This window comes from Lemur catta, chromosome 22 (genome assembly GCF_020740605.2).
Source record: "Lemur catta isolate mLemCat1 chromosome 22, mLemCat1.pri, whole genome shotgun sequence".
Taxonomy (NCBI): domain Eukaryota; kingdom Metazoa; phylum Chordata; class Mammalia; order Primates; family Lemuridae; genus Lemur; species Lemur catta.
The window spans coordinates 19,084,170-19,106,545 of NC_059149.1; the positions used below are offsets into that span (position 1 = coordinate 19,084,170).

General features: G+C 36.8%; 2 protein-coding genes across 4 annotated transcripts in view; one reads left to right on the forward strand and one right to left on the reverse strand.

Annotated features, from left to right (window-relative positions):
- Positions 1 to 276: 276 nt before the first annotated feature.
- CNOT7 (CCR4-NOT transcription complex subunit 7) lies at positions 277 to 19,112 on the reverse strand. Its single transcript, XM_045535485.1, has 7 exons — positions 18,884 to 19,112; positions 17,195 to 17,407; positions 15,186 to 15,379; positions 8,240 to 8,401; positions 5,915 to 6,059; positions 3,492 to 3,602; positions 277 to 1,910 (listed from the first exon to the last, which is right to left on the reverse strand). Exons 2-7 carry the CDS (start codon positions 17,309 to 17,311, stop codon positions 1,782 to 1,784), a joined length of 858 nt encoding a protein of 285 aa, XP_045391441.1. The 5' UTR covers positions 17,312 to 17,407; positions 18,884 to 19,112; the 3' UTR covers positions 277 to 1,781.
- VPS37A (VPS37A subunit of ESCRT-I) overlaps positions 18,436 to 22,376 on the forward strand; it is a 28,117-nt gene continuing 24,176 nt past the window's right edge. For 2 of the 3 annotated variants that reach the window (XM_045535481.1, XM_045535482.1), the window contains exon 1: positions 19,134 to 19,545. In XM_045535481.1, the coding sequence (XP_045391437.1) occupies positions 19,421 to 19,545 (125 nt within the window). In that variant the 5' untranslated portion in view covers positions 19,134 to 19,420. Of the gene's footprint in view, positions 18,670 to 19,133; positions 19,546 to 22,376 lie in introns of those variants that run through there. The other variant, XM_045535484.1, reaches the window with a different exon arrangement.

Below are 22,376 nucleotides of genomic sequence, written 5' to 3' on the forward strand. Positions count from 1 at the left end.
TAAGTTATACCAAAAATGTATTTACTTTTTAAGTCCTTAAAAATAAATGCATTCCTAGAAGGTAGAAATAGGAATCAATTCTTACTTAGTTGAGGTACTCATGAAGAAGAATAGGCCTATACTCTTGACTTGCAGAAGGCTAAGATTGATTTTCCAGTTAAAGGACTAACAGTCACCTATGATTAATGAAAGGAGTTACTGAATTCTGTTCAGTTGCCCAAATAAAAGAGAATATCCCCGAATAAATATTTCTAAAAATCACCAGTCATCAACATATATAAGAAAACAGTTCTGAAGCCTTTATTTACAAAAGCTTTAAAAACAAATAATACCCTCTGTTTTGCAAATGATGTTTTGTTTAAAAAGGACCACCCAGTTACAGCATTATATCATGACTAAAGAATGTACAAGGGAAACAAACCAATGTGTCTAACATTTGGAGATTTGCTAATATTACTGATTGAAGTGTAGATAACACACATTTTAACTTGTAGTCCATCATTTCAGGGTAGAGTTAATGATTACCAAAAAGTCTTCCTACACATGCTCTGGTCTGGTCACATATTCTGCGTGGCTAAATAGTTCACAGTCTCTTTTGTCAATATATATAAAATAGATTGCAAAGATATACACAAAAAAATAAACAAGCATTACACTCCTCAGGTAATTTTATTAGCTATATATATATGAATATATATATATTTTGTATTTTGTTGTTTTGCACCAAATCTTTCCATTATTTATCTTTGTAGAAACTATGAAAGCACAATTTTTGTCTTCTAATTTAATTTGGTACAAAATATACCTAAAGTCTTGTTGTCTTTGGATTTTAATAAAATTGATTTGTGTAATCAACAAATCAAGAGCATCATAAGTATGGCTATAAAATAAAAAAGCAAGGGTAAATAGTGATGGAATAAAAAGAAGCAGATCAAGGGAAGTGTGCTATCATAAAATAACTGTAGCTTCAACATCTTGAACACCAGTTTCCTGGTGGATATTAAACATCCAATCACAAGGGATTTTCCCTGAAGGGTGTAAAGCTGGTTTGAAAGTTCTTCAGTCACAGAGCAGCCTATATGCATGCCAATTAGAAACTGACAGACACTAGATGTGCTTGGAAGATTAACACTACGTACAGAAACAGCAGGTAACTAAGCTCCTCAGTAGTTTGTCTTTTTTTTTTTGTTAGTCTTGCTGAGTTTGCACAATGAATGTGCTATATTCTGTGGGTCAAAAATAAGCAAATACTGTATAAAGTTGGCAGATGGTCATTTTTCCATCTTGCTCTTCTAAGAGCAAGAAAAACCAAAATTTCTGATAAAACAGAGGATTTGAGTCAGAATCACTCTCTAAAGTGCAAAATTGATGGTCCGCAATCTCAAATAGCTAAAACTCCTGCAGAATGGAAGGGAGAGACATGAAACAGGGAAATAAATTACAGTCAGTGCTAGTTAATTTAGGAAAAGGGAAAAATAAACCAAGCTCAAGTAGGTAAAGTTTATCAAAATATTCAATATGATATAGCTTTCCCCACTGTTACACACGCTTGCTAACAAATATATTAAATTAAGGCCAAATTTAACCTGAATGCGTTTCTATTTATTAAGATCTGAGATAGGAAACGGTCATACTTAGTACTGAAAGGCAGAAAATAAAATGAGTTATGAAAGGGAAAAAAGAAAGGTACTGTCTATTGTCAAGGATTCAACCAGAGATAAAACCTATATACAAGCATGTGTGTAGCTCAAATAAAATAAAAATAAAAGGACTATTTCATGTCATGACTGCTTGTTGGCTTCCTCTTCATATGCATTCCCTGTGCCATTCTGTACATAGGATGAACCAGAACCAAGGCCATACAAATGACCACAATATTTGGCATCATCAATATGATCTTCAAAGAACATCTAAAAAGGAATTTTGAAGAAAAAAAAAAGATAATTTTAACCAGAAGGTACCATTTGTAATTTATATTTCAGCAATGTAAGTACAGACTGTTCATTAACTATAATGACAGCTCTTTTCTATGGTGTTCCTTTGAGACCACACATTTAATGAACAAGATTAATGTCCTGAAGAAGTACAGAGCTCAAAAGAAACCAAAGAGACTACAGAAAATTGTATCAGTGCATGTCTTTTCCATTAACATTTAGAACACTTTTATGAGCATTTGTAATCATGTAAAAATGACAGACATTTTAACAACACTCAACAGTAAGAATGAATGAAAATAGCCAATAATGGTGGGGGAAAAAAGTTTAGGTTTATAAGTTGCCTTGAATCTATGTGCAAGGCTGAGCTGGCTACAAATAATCAAACCCTAAACATGTTATGGACAGTAAAATCTGAACATTCATACTAGGTTACTGTCCTTCAAGCAGCCAAGAAAAATAAAGATAAATTAGTACCAGAAATCCACCATTAATTAAACCATTTAGACATTTTTAAAATGCAAAGCTGAAAATCCAAAAGGTGGTTTTGATTCTCTAATGTAACACTGGGAAGGAATATAAAACAAAATATTTACATGTCATGAATAGACAGTCCGAATCACTTCTGAATCAATGCTACTTGGCAAAACAACTTTAATGCTTTCTATTATTAATACATTTCTACAAGAAGTCTTAAATTCCCAGTCTCAAGTCAATACTTTAATGTCTATAAGGATATACTTGAAAGAATTCCAAAGCAAGTATTTTGCAAAAGGGATAATTTTTTTGTAGGTAAAAAAGTCCATCCTATTTTGTTTTTGCACAACCAATATTCTTCTGTGTTTACCTATACTGAGGTACACCTCTGCATATCATTTAATTAGATAACCTAAGAGGTACACCTGGGATCATTAAATTTCATTCTTCCACACCTAATTTTTTTATATTTAAGGAACTGATATGTGCCTTTTGCCATTTAAGGAGAGTCTTCCTAATGTGGTTTTTGATTGAACTACTTCAGACTTACTTAGAATTCAAAACCTCTTTGTAACTCAATCCAGTAAAAAGCATGAACTCTATGAAATCTTCAGAGCACTGAAGGATGGCATGAGCAAATATTTTTACTACTAGTCTAAAGCCGAAGAGAAGGCCATGCTAGGGGAAACCTAATATACAGATTCCTTGACTTGGTAGAAGCAGCACTGATGTAGTCCATAGAAAGAACCTTGGAGTTCTCCCACAAGGAATGTGTCTGACATTGGATAAAAGTTACTAGCTTGTTTTCTCATCTGAGAAATAATATGGTTGGACCTACATGACTTCTAAGGTAGTTTAAATTTCTGATTCTATGAAGAACTTGTTATCCTGTTGAACTACATTTCAAGATGACTTATTTTTGAATACTTCATTCAAGTGCAGTGGATGTAACTTATATGGTACCTCTAATTATATGTTTATTTAGTAAGTACTTATAAATGCCCCAAAACTTTTGCCACAAGATTTTTAATGTTCTCAACCTAACAACCAACTGAGAAAAAGGCACTGATGTCTTCATACTTCTCTCATTTTGAAAAAGGCCATTCCTGTAAGCAATGAATCAGATCCTGCCTGATGCTGTGGTCCTATTCGTTCCAGCTCCAATTGTTCAGCAACTTCTTGTAATCCACCCTAGAAGAAATAAAAATTGCTCATCAAAGAGAGAAACACTTCAGTGCCTGAATTCACAATCATAAACTTAGACACTGACCAAAATATGAATAAACTTTAGTATGTAAAACAAGCCTTATGAAGATTAGGGAGAAAAAACAAGTGAATTACTAATGTATTTGTTGAAAGTGGGAGAAGTTTGTAATTTAACAGAAAATGAGATCCTAATTGGGAAAATTTATCTTCATCCTGTTTTAAGGCATGTGACAGACAAATAACTTCCCTAAATGTAAGGGGGAAGCAGATCATACACAGGGTAACATTTACCAAGTACATTCATAGTCTATCAATCCAGCAATAATTATAAAACTGAATAGCTGGTATAAACAGTTTCTTTCAAATTTTCTTAAACTTCCCACCAATCCATCTCTAAATGGTTTTCATCTAAATAATTTTTACAAAACAAAGCCATTATGAGTAATTAAATCATTAAGAATTCACTAAATGCTTAACTATGGTTTTGTTAGACAGATACAGGCATACAACTTCTGAGAAGGTCTGCTATAATCTGCCTATGTTAATACTGCTAAGAGAGATTTAAAAAGCTAATGAGAGTGGAAATAAAGGAAGAGAAAAAGAAAAAAGAAGCAAAGAGTGAAAGGAAAGAGGGAGGGGGAATAAAGGGGGGAGAAACAAACACCACAACAAACAAAAATAAAGCAATTTCTCTCTGAATTGTTAAGACCTCTACTAGCTAACTAGCCCTTCTCTGCATCACAGCCTGAAACAGTGCTTGCACAGCAGTTGTTTCTGTGCTAAAAATAACATGAGGATTAGGTATCATTAGCAGCTGCATAGAAGAACAAAATAGAACTGAACAGAACAGTATGGCTGACTATCGGTCAAAAAGCACCTTTGTCATTAACCTAAATTTTAACATGGCAGCTCACTCAGGACATTTCTCTAGAATATCTGTACTTAGAAATTTCCCAATAACATATACATAATGAGCAATAATCTGGCTCTCTGTTCCTGAAAAGTGTCATGTCAATTTTAAAAAACATTTACCGAGACAGATTAAAACAGGCAGGCTTTGGATTCTCAGCATGCAAAATACTTAAGAGGGTGGGCTGAGTTTCTACAGGAAGGATACCCTACTGCAAGTTCACTTGCTGGGAATCCCCTCAAATTACACAGAATTCTGCTGCTACAAATATAAAATAATCTTTCTTAATTTCCCTAGTTATATGCTAACTAGTTATTTGCTATTAGAAGCAAATAAACTTTGGCCAAAAGACTGCTTCTCTTACAATTTTCAGTTCATCTGTTTAAAGGAAAGTTTTCCTTATTCAATTCCTAAATTGCTTCTTTCTGCTTAAAAACAAAGTTCTTAAAGTCCTTATCATCCCTAAAAGTATAACTTCACTCGTACTTCTAAAACCTGGTGAGGAGAAAACCTGATCGACCTTGGTTTCACTGAAGAAAGGAGGGACAATGTAGGTTCTATAAAGCAACCACACTGCCTAAATGTGTTTTTGTTTCTTATTTTAGTTATAGCTGAAAATACACATACCTAAAAAAGACAAGAGCACCATATCCCAGGGGCCTGTGCCACTATAGTGAATTTGTTTTCAAAATAAAGGAGCACCTTTCCTTATCAAAGAAACTTTCCTTTTGAAAGAATTAATATTTAGAAATAAAAAATTATTATACACACGCTAAGTAGTGTCAGAATGTTAGCTACTATCCTGGCAGGACCCACACATTTCTGACAGCACTTATCCATACCACAATGACATCTTTTGCCCAGGGGGAAAAAAAAACCTTTTAGTGATGTCATTTAATCCTAGGAACAGTATCCCATGACTAGAACTGATAAAATAACCTGTAGCTGAGATAGGCCAAAGGGAAAAACTCCTTTTCTGCCATACTACACATCACTGGCCACCTCAGATCTTATAAGGACAGATTATGTGTGTGTTGGGAGAAGAGTGAGAACCTGTACTTCTGTGCCTATGACAGCCTCATTAGTCCTCACATTTCTGTTCTGGTTCATGATTTTCAGTCTGACAAGCAATGATAAAAATCTGACCGTTAGCGCAAATTTTGTTGAAAACTTATTCTGCCAAGATACACTGAAGTTTGAAAAAGGATTTCCTATCAAATATTGTTTATGCAAGAAAAAGAATCACATGACCAGATAACGTAACTTCATTTAACATAAAACTTAAAAATATGATTTAAAACAACATATCAGCCTAGGATCTTATCGTCAGTCACTTGATCTGAATAGTGTGCTAACTGTAGATAGATAATGCCACCTGAAGCCTTACTTTGAGATTTTTGCAGCTCTTCATGAGGTACTTCACATCATAAATGACAGGAAAAAATAATCGAAGGATCTCAAAGAAGTCAAGTTCTTCTTCAGGCAAGTTAGAGTTGGTCAGGATTTTGATTAAATAGCCAAAGTCATAACCACTACAAAAGGGTTAAAAGAATACAGAAGAGAGACACATAAATACCATAGACATAAAAAAAAAATAAATGTTTTTCTGATACAAATTTTAAGCAAGTCACACTAGAGGCAAAAAGGAAATCAATCAAAAAAAAGTACACACAAGAATGGAGAAAACAAACATATTTACAAATGCAATGGGAAAATGCCATCATCTTACATAAAATGCTAAGAACCTGTCACTTTATCATTCAGAGTTACCAATATACAGATCTGTACTACCAACCCAAGCCTGTAGTCACTAAAACACTATTTTGCTGATGCTTGAATAGAGAACCCTAAGATGAGCATCAAACTCCCCATAGATGTCTCAAAAAAAAAAAAATTATGGAAATGGAGAAATAAAGACGAATGTAAACTTGGCCAAAAATGTCAGAAAGCAGTAAGAGAACTCGCATTCGGAAGGCAGAAGTCATGTGAATCGTCCCATCTTTTATATAAGGTGACTATATACTTCAAAAATCCAAGGAATAAATTGCTAACAAAGAATTTTCACCTCCCTTAAGTGACTTTATTAAGGGAAGTGAACAATTCTCCTCCCTCACAATTCTGTTCCTATCTCAGTACAGCTCCCCAAGAGATATTTATTAATGGGAGTGTTGCATTGGAAAGACATTAAGGTACTAAAGAATGAGAACTACCATCCTGGATAATAAAGTACAAACTCCCACGCTCTCAAATCAAGATTTCCTATCCCTATCGTTTGGCCTTTTCCAGAGCTGTCTCCCTACACTCCTGGGCCACAGTCACATTCCCCTTACACCCTTTCTCCTTTGTCTTCCTTTTTCTTTCAAGGACCTCTGACAGGAAGCACCTCCACCCCCCACCCCCAAGGCCTTAATGGAGCACCAGGTGTTTTCTTGTACTACCCTTTAAAGTACATGGATTGTTTTCTCCACTGGCAGGAATCACATTTTAAAAATATCTTTCTGTCCTTGCACATAGTTGTTTAACTCAAGAAATACTTGATGAGAGATGCTATTAACTCATCTTTTGGGGGAGATAGAAAATAAAATTCTATTTAATGTTCAGAATTTGATTTATAAAAGAAAAAAAGCTTTACCATTGAAGATCATTAATGAATAGCAGTCCTTCACTATAAACATTCCACAAGTCAGAGGCAGAAACTCTAAAGTGTGCAGGAGATTTATATTTAAAAAGAAATATGTGAAGTGGATCAAGTATTAGAGCATTCACACCTGTGCTACACAATGCTTTTCAAGAACAGAACAAAAGGCCAAAGAAAATCATTCCCAAGATTACTTTCAGTCCCTGGATTGTCTGGTTAGTTTACTTAGATAGGAAAACTTTTCCTCACACCTGGAAGTCTATTTTTACAAAATGGAACTAATTTTCTTTCTAGAAATTCCTTTAAATTATCCAGTTTTATTTTATATAATGAAGAATTAAAAACCACTACTTACTGAGAATATACCATGTATAAAGCACTTTACTAGAGGCTTTAAAGATGTTATTACTGACCATTAAAACAGGTCTGTAGGATTTTTCTTCTAAGGTATGCTTTCCCCATCACCCCATTTTAAAAAAATTAAAATCTACCCACATACATCCCTAGTATTTTCTTTGCTGTTTTACTTTTCTTGATAGCACTTATCATTAACAAATCACAATATATATTTCATCATTTTAAAAAACTGTCTGCCTACCCCCACCAGAATGGAAACTCCTTGAGGACAAAGATTTTAGTCTATTTTATTCACAGCTTAATTGCTAGAATCTTATCCCCGTGTCTGGCATATGCAGATACGCAATAAATACATATTTTTTAATGAATGGTTTCCCTTGTAAATCATTAAAACTAACTCTTAGAAATGTTAAAGAACCCTAACTAAGTACACTGATTCCAAATGACATTGCTGGATTTAAACCAAGTTCTTTCCATTTTTCCAGCCTGTTTTCTTTCCACTGTGCAACACTGCCCCTCACAGGCTAAAATGGATCCCATATTATTAAATTAATCTTTAAGTAGACCAACATTAGCTTTGTAAGAGTTAGGACACAGCTATTCGGCAGTCAATTCTTTCTAGAACTAAGCCTGAAATTGCTGATACGGTGACCCAAGCATGGGTGAAGCAGGTATGAGATGGAAACACAAATGCCATTTTCAATGCAATGTTTTTACCTATGAAATGACAACCATTTGACCCCTTCACAGAGGACCACTCCCGAAGTCATAAGAAGTTCTGCAAAGTACTGGGTCTCAATTCCTTCCTCTTCATGTTTTTTAAACTGGATACCAGATGTTGTTAGTAGCTCTATAGAGTCCTGGGCATACATGTCCTCCCTGGCAGGAGAAAGAGAAAGACAATATTCAAAAGTGCCATTACTTCAAACAAACGGTTTTTCTCCTGCTTATATCAACAACTATGGTGCCAGAAACCAGAGAGAGGACTGGCTTGCCCAGGTGTTCCAATGCTTTACGTATACACAAGGAAAATACAATTTAAATATAAGGGTCATTCTTTCAGAAAAGAGTGTCCAAACAATAAATAATCACTCAAACAGTCTGATGGTGAGATTTTAATCTTTACTATCAACTCAATTTCATTAGCCTTTCATACATTAAATAAATTGGGGTTTGAAAAAGGGATCTTCTACTCACCAGGGGCTATCACCACAGAGTGACAGACAAGTTCTTTTCAAGGGCTCTCAGTCTCGGGCAGCCACTGTAATGCTGCCAGATGGCACTGCAGCCACAGCTGTTAGGGGCTAGGCCATCTCCCCTGCTCTCAGCAGCACCAGGAAGGAGATCAAGTGGAAAAGATCTCACTTGGCTGAGTTAAACTACAGTCTATCTTAAAGAAAAAGGAGATGGCTCCTCTCACAAATGATGAGCCTTTCAAATAGCTCCAATAAGCAATAAACTGTTTAAAAGTAAGGACTCTGCTATAACAGCAATAATTTCTTCTTCCAACAATATTAATTCTAGAATACTGCCTTCTAAAATCAAGCCAGGAAATCTAAATATAAAATAATCCTTCAAGATTTCACTTAAGCCAAAAGGAAGCCATCTCTAATTTCCAAGCACAAATACAAGGGTATCCAAAATATTAAATCCCAAAAAAGGTTATAAAAATGCAGATATGTGTTTTTGAGAATAAATGAAAAAGTATTTTGTGAATTTGCCATTTAACTTTTTGTACACTTTTGAAATTGTAAGAATACTGGTTTCCACCACTTAGCAAAAGAAATTTCTAATAAACATTTTAACAAGACTAATTGGACCATAGGGAATATTTCAACTGGGCCAAAAAGTATCCTTATGGCTTATCCTTTAGAAATTAATTTACTTCTAAATGTCTGAAAAATAACAAAGGTAACAACTGAAATATTTAAAAACAAAGGGGAACCATAACAATCACTTAAAGTCAAAATTTTCCCTGGAAAATCCTTTAGGAAAGGTACCTGAAGAAACCCCAATATAAGTTTTTTTTCCTTTTCTCAGTTAAAGCACACATATTATTGGCTTTGCTATACTAAAAATGTGTACCTTCAAAACTTAGACTCCCACCCATCATGTCCCCGTGGTCACAGTGAGGCATGCTGCAGCGACCACAGCCAACCAAAAGTATCACAGATTCTTCTCCTTGGCCACATGTTCAATTTCCTGTTATTTTAGTTTGTTGTCTCCCTCCCAATCAGAACATAAGCTTCAACAAGACAATGATTTTTGTCTGTTCTGTTCAATGTTTTCTCACCAGATCAAACAATACATGGATGAAGTGGAATAGTGAGTGTTTCACTATTTAAATCAGTATTTCCCAAACCTGCCCAGTGATATTCACCCACAGATCTTACCAAAAATTCCCAAGTCCCACTGAAGTCCCAGACCTGCTGAATCATAATCCCCAGGTGAGAGACCTGGATGAGTACCTCAGGTATTTTATAATCAGTTAAGTTTGGTATACAAAGATGTGCGTATAAATGTCTTTTGTTGTTGTTTTTTTCTTGCACAGTTCACGTGGCTCAATTCAAGTAAGTTCACGTACTCACATCTAAATTTCATGGCACTGAATATTTTACCATTTGGAACTAATCTCATGCTTTATAATATCCAACTCATAAGAAAGAGAAAGTTGGAAACCCCACACAGGTAAGCTAAATCTGCAGATAGGATGAGGAAAACTTCCAGGGTAAGGAAAACGTCCTAATTATTATGACTTAATTCTCCAAATCAGTAGACTGTCCCTTTCCAAAGGTATCCATTTCAAGTTTTTAAACCTTTCTCCATTCTGACTTCCTGACCTGCAAAAAAAATCCTAGCAAATACGGGGAAATAATATTAAAATATGCTAACCTCAAAAAGGAATTAAAATATTGTTTAGTCAAAATGTAAGATTCAGTCAAAATATACAGATGCTGGCATTGGCTTGCTAATTGTACGATTAGTGTATTCAGGTCAGTAATTAACAGTAATATGATCTCTCCCAATACTAAAGTTTAATCAACTACTGAAGTTTAAGGTAGCAAAATATCCAGCTATAACTGAACATTAATGAAAACTATGCACAAATCACTATAAAAGGTTTTCCAAAAACCTTCCCAAAAAGCAGAGATGCACGGCTATCCTTCTCATGTAATATCCCAAAGATGCAAACTAACTAGGTAGGTGGAAGTCAGTAAATGTATCGAAATTACCTCTCTCTACAAATACTTACCCTACTACACAAACTCACATTTCTAAACTCAAAGGTTAAAGACTGGAATTTGGAAATGCCCTCCAACCTCAAATCACTCTTGGCTTAACACACAAGACACTCACCAAAGGGTTTATAAAGTACTTTCCCAACAAGCTGCTCACTCTAGTAAGTACTTCTCTTTATAAATAAAATTAGCTTTCTTAAAAATATAAACTGTGATATATTTAAATTTATGCTAAAAATCATAAAGTTAAAAGGCAAATAAACTGGAATACAGATTATCACAAATACATAGTTACTAAACATAATATTTGATGAACTCAAATAAACTGATAAGAACTCAAAGATGCTATAGGCTGTTTTCCTACCAAACATTGTCCTACAACCATTAGATGACAAGCCAGCCAACTAGCCCAAATAAAGAGTTTAAAAGTCAGAATTCTCTCCCAACACAATATGCAGAATATTTGTCTCTTTATCCTTTTCTTCATGAAATTAACTGTTCCACAGGCTATAAGACTTCACCGCATTGGTGCAGATCTATTAAATTCCATCTCCTCATCTACCCAAGTAAAATGACTCTCCTAAAGCATTTTATTCCCCTCTATCTTTCCCTGAAGAGTTCCCATCATTTTTCAGTTCTCAAATTCAATGACAAAAAGAATGACAGACAACAAGAAAGAAAATCCACAAATATCTTTAGGCTTGGTACACTCAATATCTTCTAATTCTCACAATCTGAAGTTCCAAACAATTTGTCTATAATCATCTACTGCCTATTCCTCAAATCCCAACTTTCCACATGATTTTAAAACTTTTCTCTGTATATAGTCTTTTAATTACAATCCTCTGCAACTTCCATTTAATACCTAAGAAATTATCTTACCATTCGTTACTTCATACTGATTGATCTTCAACAGCCAGCATCAAAATGGTCACTTCCTGAAGTCTGTCAACACAACGAATGAATGACAAGACACTTCGCCAAATCTGAGTCTTCTAACTTTTCTTCTGACACCACAAATTCTTTAACAGTCACCTTTGTCTCTATGAAACTTATCCATTCTTGTTTAAATTATTCCAGCCTTTGTCTTCCCATTATATCCTTTTACCACCTTAGACTTTTCCACACCAATCTAACACTCCTGGAATACCAAAAGACTCCTTTAACTTACTGTCAACTTTGTCACTTCAATTCTGTTCTGTTCTATGTCTCTTCTACAATTTCCGTACTTGCTCTTAAGCATAGGTGGAGAAACTTACATCAAAATAGCAAAGACCTGGCTAATTAAATATTTGCAGATTCAAGTACAGCCTGGGCCTTAGAATTGGTATGCCATTCCTTCTTTTACGCTTATCTTACTGACTCCTTTGCACAAGATGGTAATAGTTTCAGACCTTATTCTCTAAGCTTCCTTCAGACCTTGCTCTGTAAGCTTCCAATAACACCCTTCCCCTGTTTACTTCAGCACATGGCTTCACCCCACATTTGCTTTAGAAAAAAACACCAGATCAACATCTACCCATCTGTCTTGAGATCTTTTGCCTTTAGATTCAAAAACTGCTCACCAGATCATCAAAGGTAATTGCTACTAATGCTATTCCACACCATTTCTCAAAGGACTTGTCAAGTGTATATCCTCATCCTGAACAGCCTGCAACTCCTTAATGAACCCTTTAACCTTCAAATATGCTTGTGCATCATCTGTAAAAAAATAAAAGCCACCCTTCCTTTGATTCTGCTTTCCCTCCTACTTATGGTACTATCTTCTTTTTGCTGCCATTTTCATTAAATGAAATATCAGATTCCTTCCTGTTACCACTGAATCCAAGTTTCCCTGTAATTTCTACCAACCTATTAAAATGATTCAAATATCAAGAATTATTGCAATCACCAAAACTAATGACTTTTTAAAAAATGTTTTCATCCTCTTTGACTTGTCCGTGAAATTCTGTCCACAGATTGCTTTTCTTCTCCATAGCTCATCAATATTCTATTAATACTTTAATTTTCATGTACACATCAACTCCAAATTCAATTTGGAGAGAATTCCCATATGCTGATTAGTATTTAACAATTCTAATTCTTGATCTCTGACAAGGAGCAGACAGAAGAGTTATGGAAACACTAAGTTATAGTAACCATTACCAACTTTCCTCAACACTAGATCCTTAGTGTCTAGCATAGTAGCTGACACATTCATTCTAGACACTCAATAAAAAAGCCCATTTTCATCCTTCTTCAAAATTTCCAAGATTCTGTTCATGGTGCTCTCTCCTTTACAACATTAGGCAGTATTGGTTTTATCTTCTAACTGTCCTTTCCTACTTAGTATTTTTCACTATATCCTTCCCCTTAAACATCTCCTAACATTAGTGTAAATGGAAGCAAAACTTGGTAGTAAAACTACAGTAGCCTTCTCTGTGTAAAAAAGAAAAAAATGTCACTCAGAGGCTGCACTAAGAAAGTAGTTATTACCAGAACAAAGATGTTTCTAGAAAAGAAAAATCAATTTTACCAGAACTGAGACACTGATGGGTCACCTCCTACTCATGTACTGAGATCACAACAGTATCTAATTTAAAAACAATGTTCTAATTATTAGCTTGAAAAAAAAGCCACGTGAAATGGTAAAGAACTCATTATTTAAAAGGACATTTCATCATTTGAAGGCAATTTTCCCAGCATTTGAGCTGTAGTCTTTATAAAAGGTTATCAGTTTGAGTGGACACAAGTACTTTTTACCCTTTAGAATGTTCTGGAGAGTATATTATTAACATTAAACCCAACAGAGTGAAACGGAAAGTCAGGCTAAACACAATGCAATTATAAGCCATACTACTGCACCATTGACACCACTACCCTCTAAAATCATCAGCCCTGCTTCTCGTTAGATTGCACATGTTAAATAAATAGCATATTATCCAACGAAGAATAGAAACAAAGAATTCTTACACTGATATTACCATTAATTTTCCCACAGCTTCTTTTACTGTTTTTCAAATCAGATGATAGAACATATGACACAAATATAGGCCATCAAACATAAGAACACTGCAATATTTAAACATACAGTAAGTAATCATTTAACATTGTTGATAGGTTCATGGAAACTACGATATTTATGCAAAATGACATATAACAAAACCAATTTCACCACAGGCTAATTGATATTACAGAAACAAGAGTTAAGTTCCTACAACATATTTTTAGTCACGAAAACATCACGAAACTTCTAATTAAAGACCAAAACACTTCAATAAATGTAAGCTATACATACAGTTAAGAAAGATTAATAAAAACAAGACAATTATTTACCCCTTATTCCAGTGGAGGGTGAAGGGTGGCCAGAGCCTACTCTGGCAGCTCAGGGCCCAAGGCGGGAACCCACCCTGGACAGGACACCTTCCCATCGCAGGCTGCACTCACACACACACCCACACCCACTCACACTGGGACAACTTAGACACTTCACCTAATGTACAAAGCTTTAAGATGTGGGAGGAAACCGCAGTACCTGGAAAAAACCCACACAAACGTGGGGAGAACATGCAAACTCTACACAGACAATAGCCCCAGCCAGGAATCGATTTTTTCCTTATTAACATTACATTGAAATGATGTTGAACAAAACAACATTATTCAAGGACCTGCCATGCTTAGAATAGGTTAAACATTTTATTTCCCCAACTTACAGTTTGCAAATAATCTGCCCTTACCCCAAAACACTCTGAACTTCTCTCAACTATCAAGCCTACTTCTACCAATAATATGGAAGTATTATAACTAAGGAAACTGGGTTGAGACCCAGGGCTTGAGTTAGAACAGAGATTCTGACATATTAGAAACACAAGGTTCATGGATACTATTACTACTTGTGTATGTGAATTAAGAGAGGTTTTGTGGGCTGACATGAGAGAACATAACCATTATATAACACTGATTTAAAAGGAAAATACACCCAAGTTTCCAAGAAATGTATTACTGTATTTGACATGTAATCTACTCATAAACTGGAGTATGACTGCAATAATAATTTCTTCACAAAACAGATAAATATTATAACAAAAAGTCTATAGGTAAAATTGCACACACAAAGTTTGAAAGTAAAACTAATGTGGTAAGATTATTTTTTCTATCAAGAAGTACTTTCAATACCCAAAGTTTTCCAAAATCAAAAGAAGTGGCAGGCATATTTTAAACATAACATCTCTAAAAATCAAAGTACTTGAATTTAAAAATCTTCCTTACCCTAGATTTTTTTGTCCCATAATAAAAAAGAAACTCAAGCTTCTGAAAGTTTACATTTTTATATATTTCCAGGATAACTACATCAAATTCACTGAAAATTTCACCATACTTGAAGGAAATCAATTCCTAAAATTAAACTAAATCAAATTTGGGTTATATAAGTATTTCCCACTTACGTCAAATTAAACTTAAAATTAAACTGCCAAGTTGAAGTTCCTGGAGGGTATTCTCCTTGCTCATTCATAAATGTCAGTCCTAGCTGAATTATCTTTAACAAGTCTACATTACATCGCAATAGTTGGTACTGATAGTCAGCATTGCTCCTGAATTCTCCAATGGGTCTTGCAACCACACCTGGAAACTCGGTGTCCTGTAAAATAGTTTTAAGATTCATTATTTACTAAATAATCACAACCACAATCACAAATTCTTAGAATAATTTTTGATGCAAGTCAAAGACTCCTGTTACAGATGATACTCTACTCTTCATATTCAATTGCAAAGTAACTTTTAACTAGAACTTTTAGACCCATAAAACTCTATAAACCTAATGACCTTTTCTTACTTTAAATATATCAATAAAAATTACTATGTATAAGATACACAGGATAAATGCAACCAAATACTTACTCTATACCCAACAAAGGGGAAAAACATCATAAATTCCTATCTCCCAAGGGGTATGTGAAACTCACAGTATTCCAATGCAAACAGTTTCTTTAAGAACTGGTTAAAAAGAGTGGAAAATATACTGTACTTCTCAATTGCTTCTCTGAGACAAGGTTTATCTCAACATTAAAACTCTCCTAAGAAAGTGTCATTAACCACCTAATTTCTTTGGCTAAAACAATATTCTCTCTAGAGCCCACAGAAAGCATGTTGTCAAGAATTGCAAGCCATCCACTCATTCCTATAGGATGTTATCACTATTCTAATGTTGCTACTTCTTATCATCTGAGACATAAATGATCACCATGAATTTTTACTGGATAAAAAAAATTTCAATTCTGAGTATACCTTCATTAAACACAATGTTATCTATATACATACATTCATATTTTAACCAGTCAACCTGCCCCTCCTCAAAGTGTACTTATTTTTATTTATTTGTATTAAAAATACTGAGGAAATGATACATGAGTTTTTAGCATTAGACTCATTAAACTAGGGCTAGCTAAGACCAAAATATCAAGTCAATACGAAACAGTAAAGAAATTAATATTTCTCTCAATTCGGTCCAATTCAACAACCACTTTATTGGATACTCTACTTGTTATGCTAAGTATGGAGGCAGAAAAGACGATAAAGACACAAACTCTTGCTTTATGGAGCAAATAATCTAGTGGACCTAGAAAACAAAGTAACTGCAACAGATATACAAGGTTCAACAGTAAAGAGGAAAAATAATTAACCGTGTGTATAGTCTAGGCAGACTAAATAGCACGTGCAGAAGCAGAGTTCCTTAATAGCACAGTATGTTCATGGAACTCCAGTGATAATTAAAAACAAATTGCAGGCCAACAATGTTTCACTGGGAGAGCTGATTGTTTTGTTTGAGAAAGATATCTGGGAGCTCATCTGGTACTATCATCTAGGCCTTGGTGTTACTAGGAACTGACCTGGTACTCATAGCTAGGACCTAATGTTCTCCTGTTGAACACAAACAAATTCACAGAACTTCAACATCAGACAATACCACTCTGTTTCATGTCTGACACAAACCATGTCCAAACCACAAAAATGAGCAACCATCCCCATCCTGGCTAAATCCTGCAGCTTTAGCATCGCTCTAGTCATCTCTCATTTCAATTAAGATTTATTAAGATACCCAATCATACAATTACTCCAACTTTCTGACAGCACCCAATCCATAGCAAAGTCCTGCTTCCTTAAGCCTTCCCTAAAACCATCTGAAACCATCCCAAATCCTAAACTCCTTTCTAACACTCTTTTACTCAAATGCCACATGGTTCCCAATACATTTCCCCTCATTGCAATGAATACTAAACCCAACCTATCAAATTAAAGTGTGATCCTGATAGTTTTTGGCTGGAGGGTACTGACAAATTTTTTTTCATGATTAAACTAATCCCTAAAAATCAATCAGAAGGGTTGACTTTGAGGCTTAAAAAATTCCTCTTCTTCCCTTATACGAAACATTTTAAAGATTTGGTTATAGGCATACCATAGCAACGTAATTATATTTTCGAATAACTTGACGAATTTTCTTCATCTCTTCATCCAGGTTGCAAGCCCAAACTTCACAAATTCTTTGGCTATGATCTACAGTTGCTGCTGGCATAGTGAGGGCCCAAGGGAGTCTAGATGCCAAGCATCAAAATATTATACTTGATTGAAGATTTTTTTTCATAAAATACTTTATCCTTTATTTATGTACCTGTCAAAACAAAAACCAGATATATGAGAAATCTCAATCACACAATAATTGATTTGGTAGAAACCTAAGAGGCTATTTATTCAAAATCCTTGATTCATAAGAAAATCTAAGTTTAGGGAGTGACTTGTCTAAGGTCACACAGCTAATCTGTTGGAAAAAAAGGACAACACAGATTTTGTCATTCTAATTTCACTGTCATTTTGAAAATAGTGTTTTTTAACGTATGCATACTAATCATATTTTAATAACTTTCCACTAATTAAAGATTGCTCTGAGTTCAGCTCACCCTCGGCATGAAACTTTATGAAGTCATCCATTTCCAGATAAAACAGAGAAATTACTTACATACATGTGACAAGATGTTACCATGACAAAAATGTTTGCTTTTATACTCCTCACTGATATTCAAAATTTGACTTGATTATAAAATCTACTGGGATTTATTCAAACCAGATTGGAAAAGACAAAGGAAAACAAAATTTTAAAGATGCTGTCTGACAAAAAAGTAACAGCCACAGAAACTGTTTGAATGTTTGTAACTGCACAAGGGAGAAAAGGCAACAAAATGTCTGAATTTTAAACTGTTTCTTTCTAACTTCCTAAAACTCCGAGCATTTTCCGTGGTTACCAAGGATAGATCTCACATTCCTCGTCCATAAACACAGGGTTCATTCATGGTACATAATGATAACAATACAGACCAATATACGGATTCTCGGGCAGGGAAATTTCAAAGGCTCCTTCCTATTTCACATAAATTTGAAAAAAATCATAACAGTAAAAGAGGAGGGTCTTGGGACTGCCTTCCAAATTCTGAAGAGTCACAAATGTAACCGCGAATGCTCTGAGAAACCAAAGGAGATCTACCACACTCCTCCTTTGTAACTCTCCCCACCCCGAGAAACACATAAACACACACACACACACACACACACACACACTTGGAAAGATCCTGTAGTTTAACGTTGCTTCCCTCCACCTCTCTCTCTGCTACAGTTCCAGAAGCCCCGAAGAGGCACCAAAGGCCTTCTCATCACTAGAGGTAGCATCTCCGTACTGCATGCTCCCAGAGAAACGAGAGGGCAGCAGCGGCATTCAAGTCATAGACAACTCTCTTCCCTGACAGAGGGACAGTGCGAAGGTGCTGACAACATGTACTGGATCCACACTGATTCCCAAACACCGCAGCGTGAAGGTGTAAGAGCTGAGGATCTAGGCCACCGCCCTCCACTCCCAATTTCCGTCTCACATCGAAGCCCCAGGTACAAAGCCTTGACGTCACCACTCCGCGCCAACCCCTGGACGGACCCCCGCCCCTGGTTACCCTCCCCCTACCAGCCGCTAAGCGCTCTCCTTCAGCCGCCGCACTCCAGCTGGCGCCATCGTTCCCCCTCTCAGGTCCATCGTTCCCGCCCCCTTTTCTACTTCCCCAACCCGCCCCTCCCCCCGCAGGGCTGCGGCAGAAGCAAGATCTACTTTTATCGCTGAGGTCGCGCTCCTCCTCCTCCTCCTCGCCATAGAGACAGCACTCGGCGGCGGTGGTGGTGGCGGTAGCGGCGGCGGCAGCGGGTGCCCCATAGACACCTCTCACCCAGCAAGGGGGAAAGGGGAGCCGGAGCTGCGCTGCGCCGCGCCGTACTGCGCCGTCGCTTTTCGCACGTCCGGGCGGGGGCGCTAGAAGATGACGCGCACACGCAGAGGGGGCCGGGCGCGCGGGAGAGGGCGGAGCACGCAGGTGACGGAAGCTGGGGCGCTGGAGTGCAGGTCCGCCCGGCTGTCGGAGTGCGCGTCCCGCGCGGCAAGCCGCTCCTCGCCGGCTGTCCGCGGCCGTGGCGTGTCTCCCAGAACCCGGGCAGCGCAAGCCGGGTTTGCTTAGAGGCGACGCGGTCCCCCCAGCGCTTGGGCCACCGGCCTCCAAGCCCGCTCCTCGGTGGCTGGAGAACAGCCGGGCTAAGCCGCTGAGAGAAGCAGGCCAGAGCCTTCCGGGGCCTCGGGCCCGGGGACCCGGGGAGGATGAGCTGGCTCTTTCCCCTGGCCAAGAGTGCCTCCTCCTCCGCAGCTGGGTCCCCCGGTGGCCTCACCAGCCTCCAACAGCAGAAGCAGCGCCTAATCGAGTCCCTCCGGAACTCACACACCAGGTGACTGGTTGCTGCCTCTTCCGACTGAAGGAAGAAATAGGGCGGGAGGGCGGGCTGGTCCTGACCACCCTCACAGCTTGTCAGGTCGGCTGCCGGTCAGCCGCCTCGTCTACCTCCCTTGCTTTGGGGTCACACGCGTGCACTCCCACTCCGCCTCGTGTTTACTCTTTTCCTCCGGACCCTCCCTGCCTCCTGCCCTGCCACTTCTCAGCTCTTCTAATACGGACTTGCTCATCCTTCCTGACACGGTCTGTAATCTCTCTTACAGTCTGTATCCAATATCCTTTGCTCTCCCGGGCGTCCTCACTGATCTTTCCGTTTGCCCACCTGGTTGCCGCGTTGGCGGAATTGTTAAAATACTATTACTTGGCGAAAGAGAATCGCGAAGAGTAATCGAGTTTCACAAAGAATGGAAAGTAAAACTGTTGCAGCACTAAAAGAGAGGGAGGCCAAAGTTTTCCATCAGTGAATTCTTCTCAAATGAGACTGACATAGTTAATCCTCTTGAATCTCTAAGTTAAGATTTGATCCGTTCCAACAACCTCCCCAGCTCTGGCAACTGTCGGTGTCTGTACATTTCTCACTTCTTTCATATTCTTGTGCTCACACTCAGGAATTATCTTGTATGCATCTTGATTGTTCTATTGTCTTCCTGAGTTTTTCGTTTTATCATGGTCAGATTAGAAATATTTTGCAATTCAAATGATTTCACTTGTTTTTACTGTAAACTGCTGCAGCCTTTTATATTGCAAATGTCTGCGGCCTCTAATGGTTTTCAAAAATTAGAAGTGCATTTTTATAGGAATTCTGGACATATATTTACTTAACAGTTTTACAGTATTTTATGTAAAGGATGTCAACATTGTTAAGCTCTAACCCTTTTTGAAATAATTTTTTCATACATTTAAAAATTATATATCATGAGATAATAAATTGAGTAAGTCCTATTGATCAGACTACCAGGGATCATTTCATCTGTTACACTTTAACAATTTTTTTCCAAGCAAGTAAGTTATAATATAGAATAGCTTTAAATTAGATATATTGTTAAAAGACAAATTCACTGCGAAATCAGTTTGGATACAATGAGGTCTGTTGCTGACTGAACTTCAGGTGTTTCTCGGTTCTTTGGATTGTTGTTCAGAACTTTTCAAAAGGTGAAAATTTGTGACATTTAACCGGAAAGCATGGCAGGCTATTAATGGTGGCTTTCATCTGGAAAATTAAGTTCACAAAGTTCTTACAAGTCTAGCTTATTCTAAATCGTGCTCTGTGATGACCTCTTAAGAGCTACTCTCTCAAGATATGCTTATAAAATAAGGTGACTCATTTTAAACATAACAAAAGTTTGTCCACTTAGAAGTTGTCGCCTTAGAAGACTGTATACTCTACTAGATCTGTTGCAGAAACACTTTGGGGATTAATTGCTTTCAAGTCTTTAGGATACAGTATTATGTTAAATATTCTCAGTGCTGGCAAATTTTTTCTTTGGAGTTGGAGTTAAATTTTTTAAATACTCTAAAGTCCCTTGCTGCTAAGGCTAGTAAATAAGAGAAGTGATTGTTCTGAAATTTATATTTTTGACTACCCAAATAAAGTGAGTTTCTAAAGCAGGAATTGTCAATCTAAGGAGTTCTGGAATTGGGTTAAAAGGATCAGTAAATACCCTAAAATGAATGCAGGAGTATCTGTTTTATATGTTATTTTTTGAGCCAGAAATTATGGACATGTGATTGGACATGTGACATCATCTACATATTTTTTAGTGTTATGAACATATAACTTTACTCTTTTAAGTTCTTTGATAAAAACACTTTAACTTAACTGAAATAATTTCACATTTAGAAATTATACTTGAATAATTCTGGAGACATTTAAGTAGATCATGTGCTTCCAGTTTTCAAAGAATGACCCAATCCAGGGGAAAAAAATGCCAAACACCTGTTATTAAGTCCACCCTTTTAAATACTGGTATTTGTTTTTAAGCTAGCTGGTAAAAATTATCTATCTGTGCAGTATCTGATGTAGAGGCAGAAAACAGGTATGATACCTTTCCTCACCCATCATAAGGGGCATGTGGCCAACACTCCTATAACAAAAGACAGGTTAACAACAGAAAGGCATAACAAATTTATTTAATCAAAGTTTTGTAAGGCATGGGAGCCTTCAGAAATGAAGACCCAAAGGAATACTGCCTGCTTTAATGCTTAGGGTCAATGAAGAACATGTAGAAATGTGATTGGACAAAAGGATATTACCCAGTGGTAATGGATGAAGGAGGGGGAAACCTAACAAGGCCTACCTGTTAAGATTCTTCTTGACCTCTCTGTGTAGCAGTCCTTCCTCCAGGGTATGGGGCAGGACCCCTCTAGAATGAGGGTATTCAAAGGAAAAAGGAGAAAGTGACTTTTCTAGGTTTTATGCTGTCTTTGAGTAAGAGGGGTTCTAGTTTCTATGACGCACCGTGGGGAAGAGGAATTTTGGTTTCTATGACTTGCTCTGGGGGAGAAAGAGGGGGAAGACAGGAGAGCAAGAGAAGGTCAGAGAGAGACTTTGCTTCTGAGGCCTTTCAGTCTCCTTTAGTTGAAAGTACTCAGCATGTCCATAGTTTGGGGTATCGTTTTCTGAGCCCCAACATATAGTACTATTTATACTTAAAGATTTTTGTGCAGACACCAAGATTGTTTATTCTGAAACTGTGCTCTGTAAAAGTTTAAAGAATGTTCAAATGGTTTTTTATGAATAATACAAAAATTTGACAAATTGTGAATGTTGGTATCTTGTTGCATGCTGCCCGCCTCCCTCGTGTTTCATCGTCTGTCTCTTTTCCA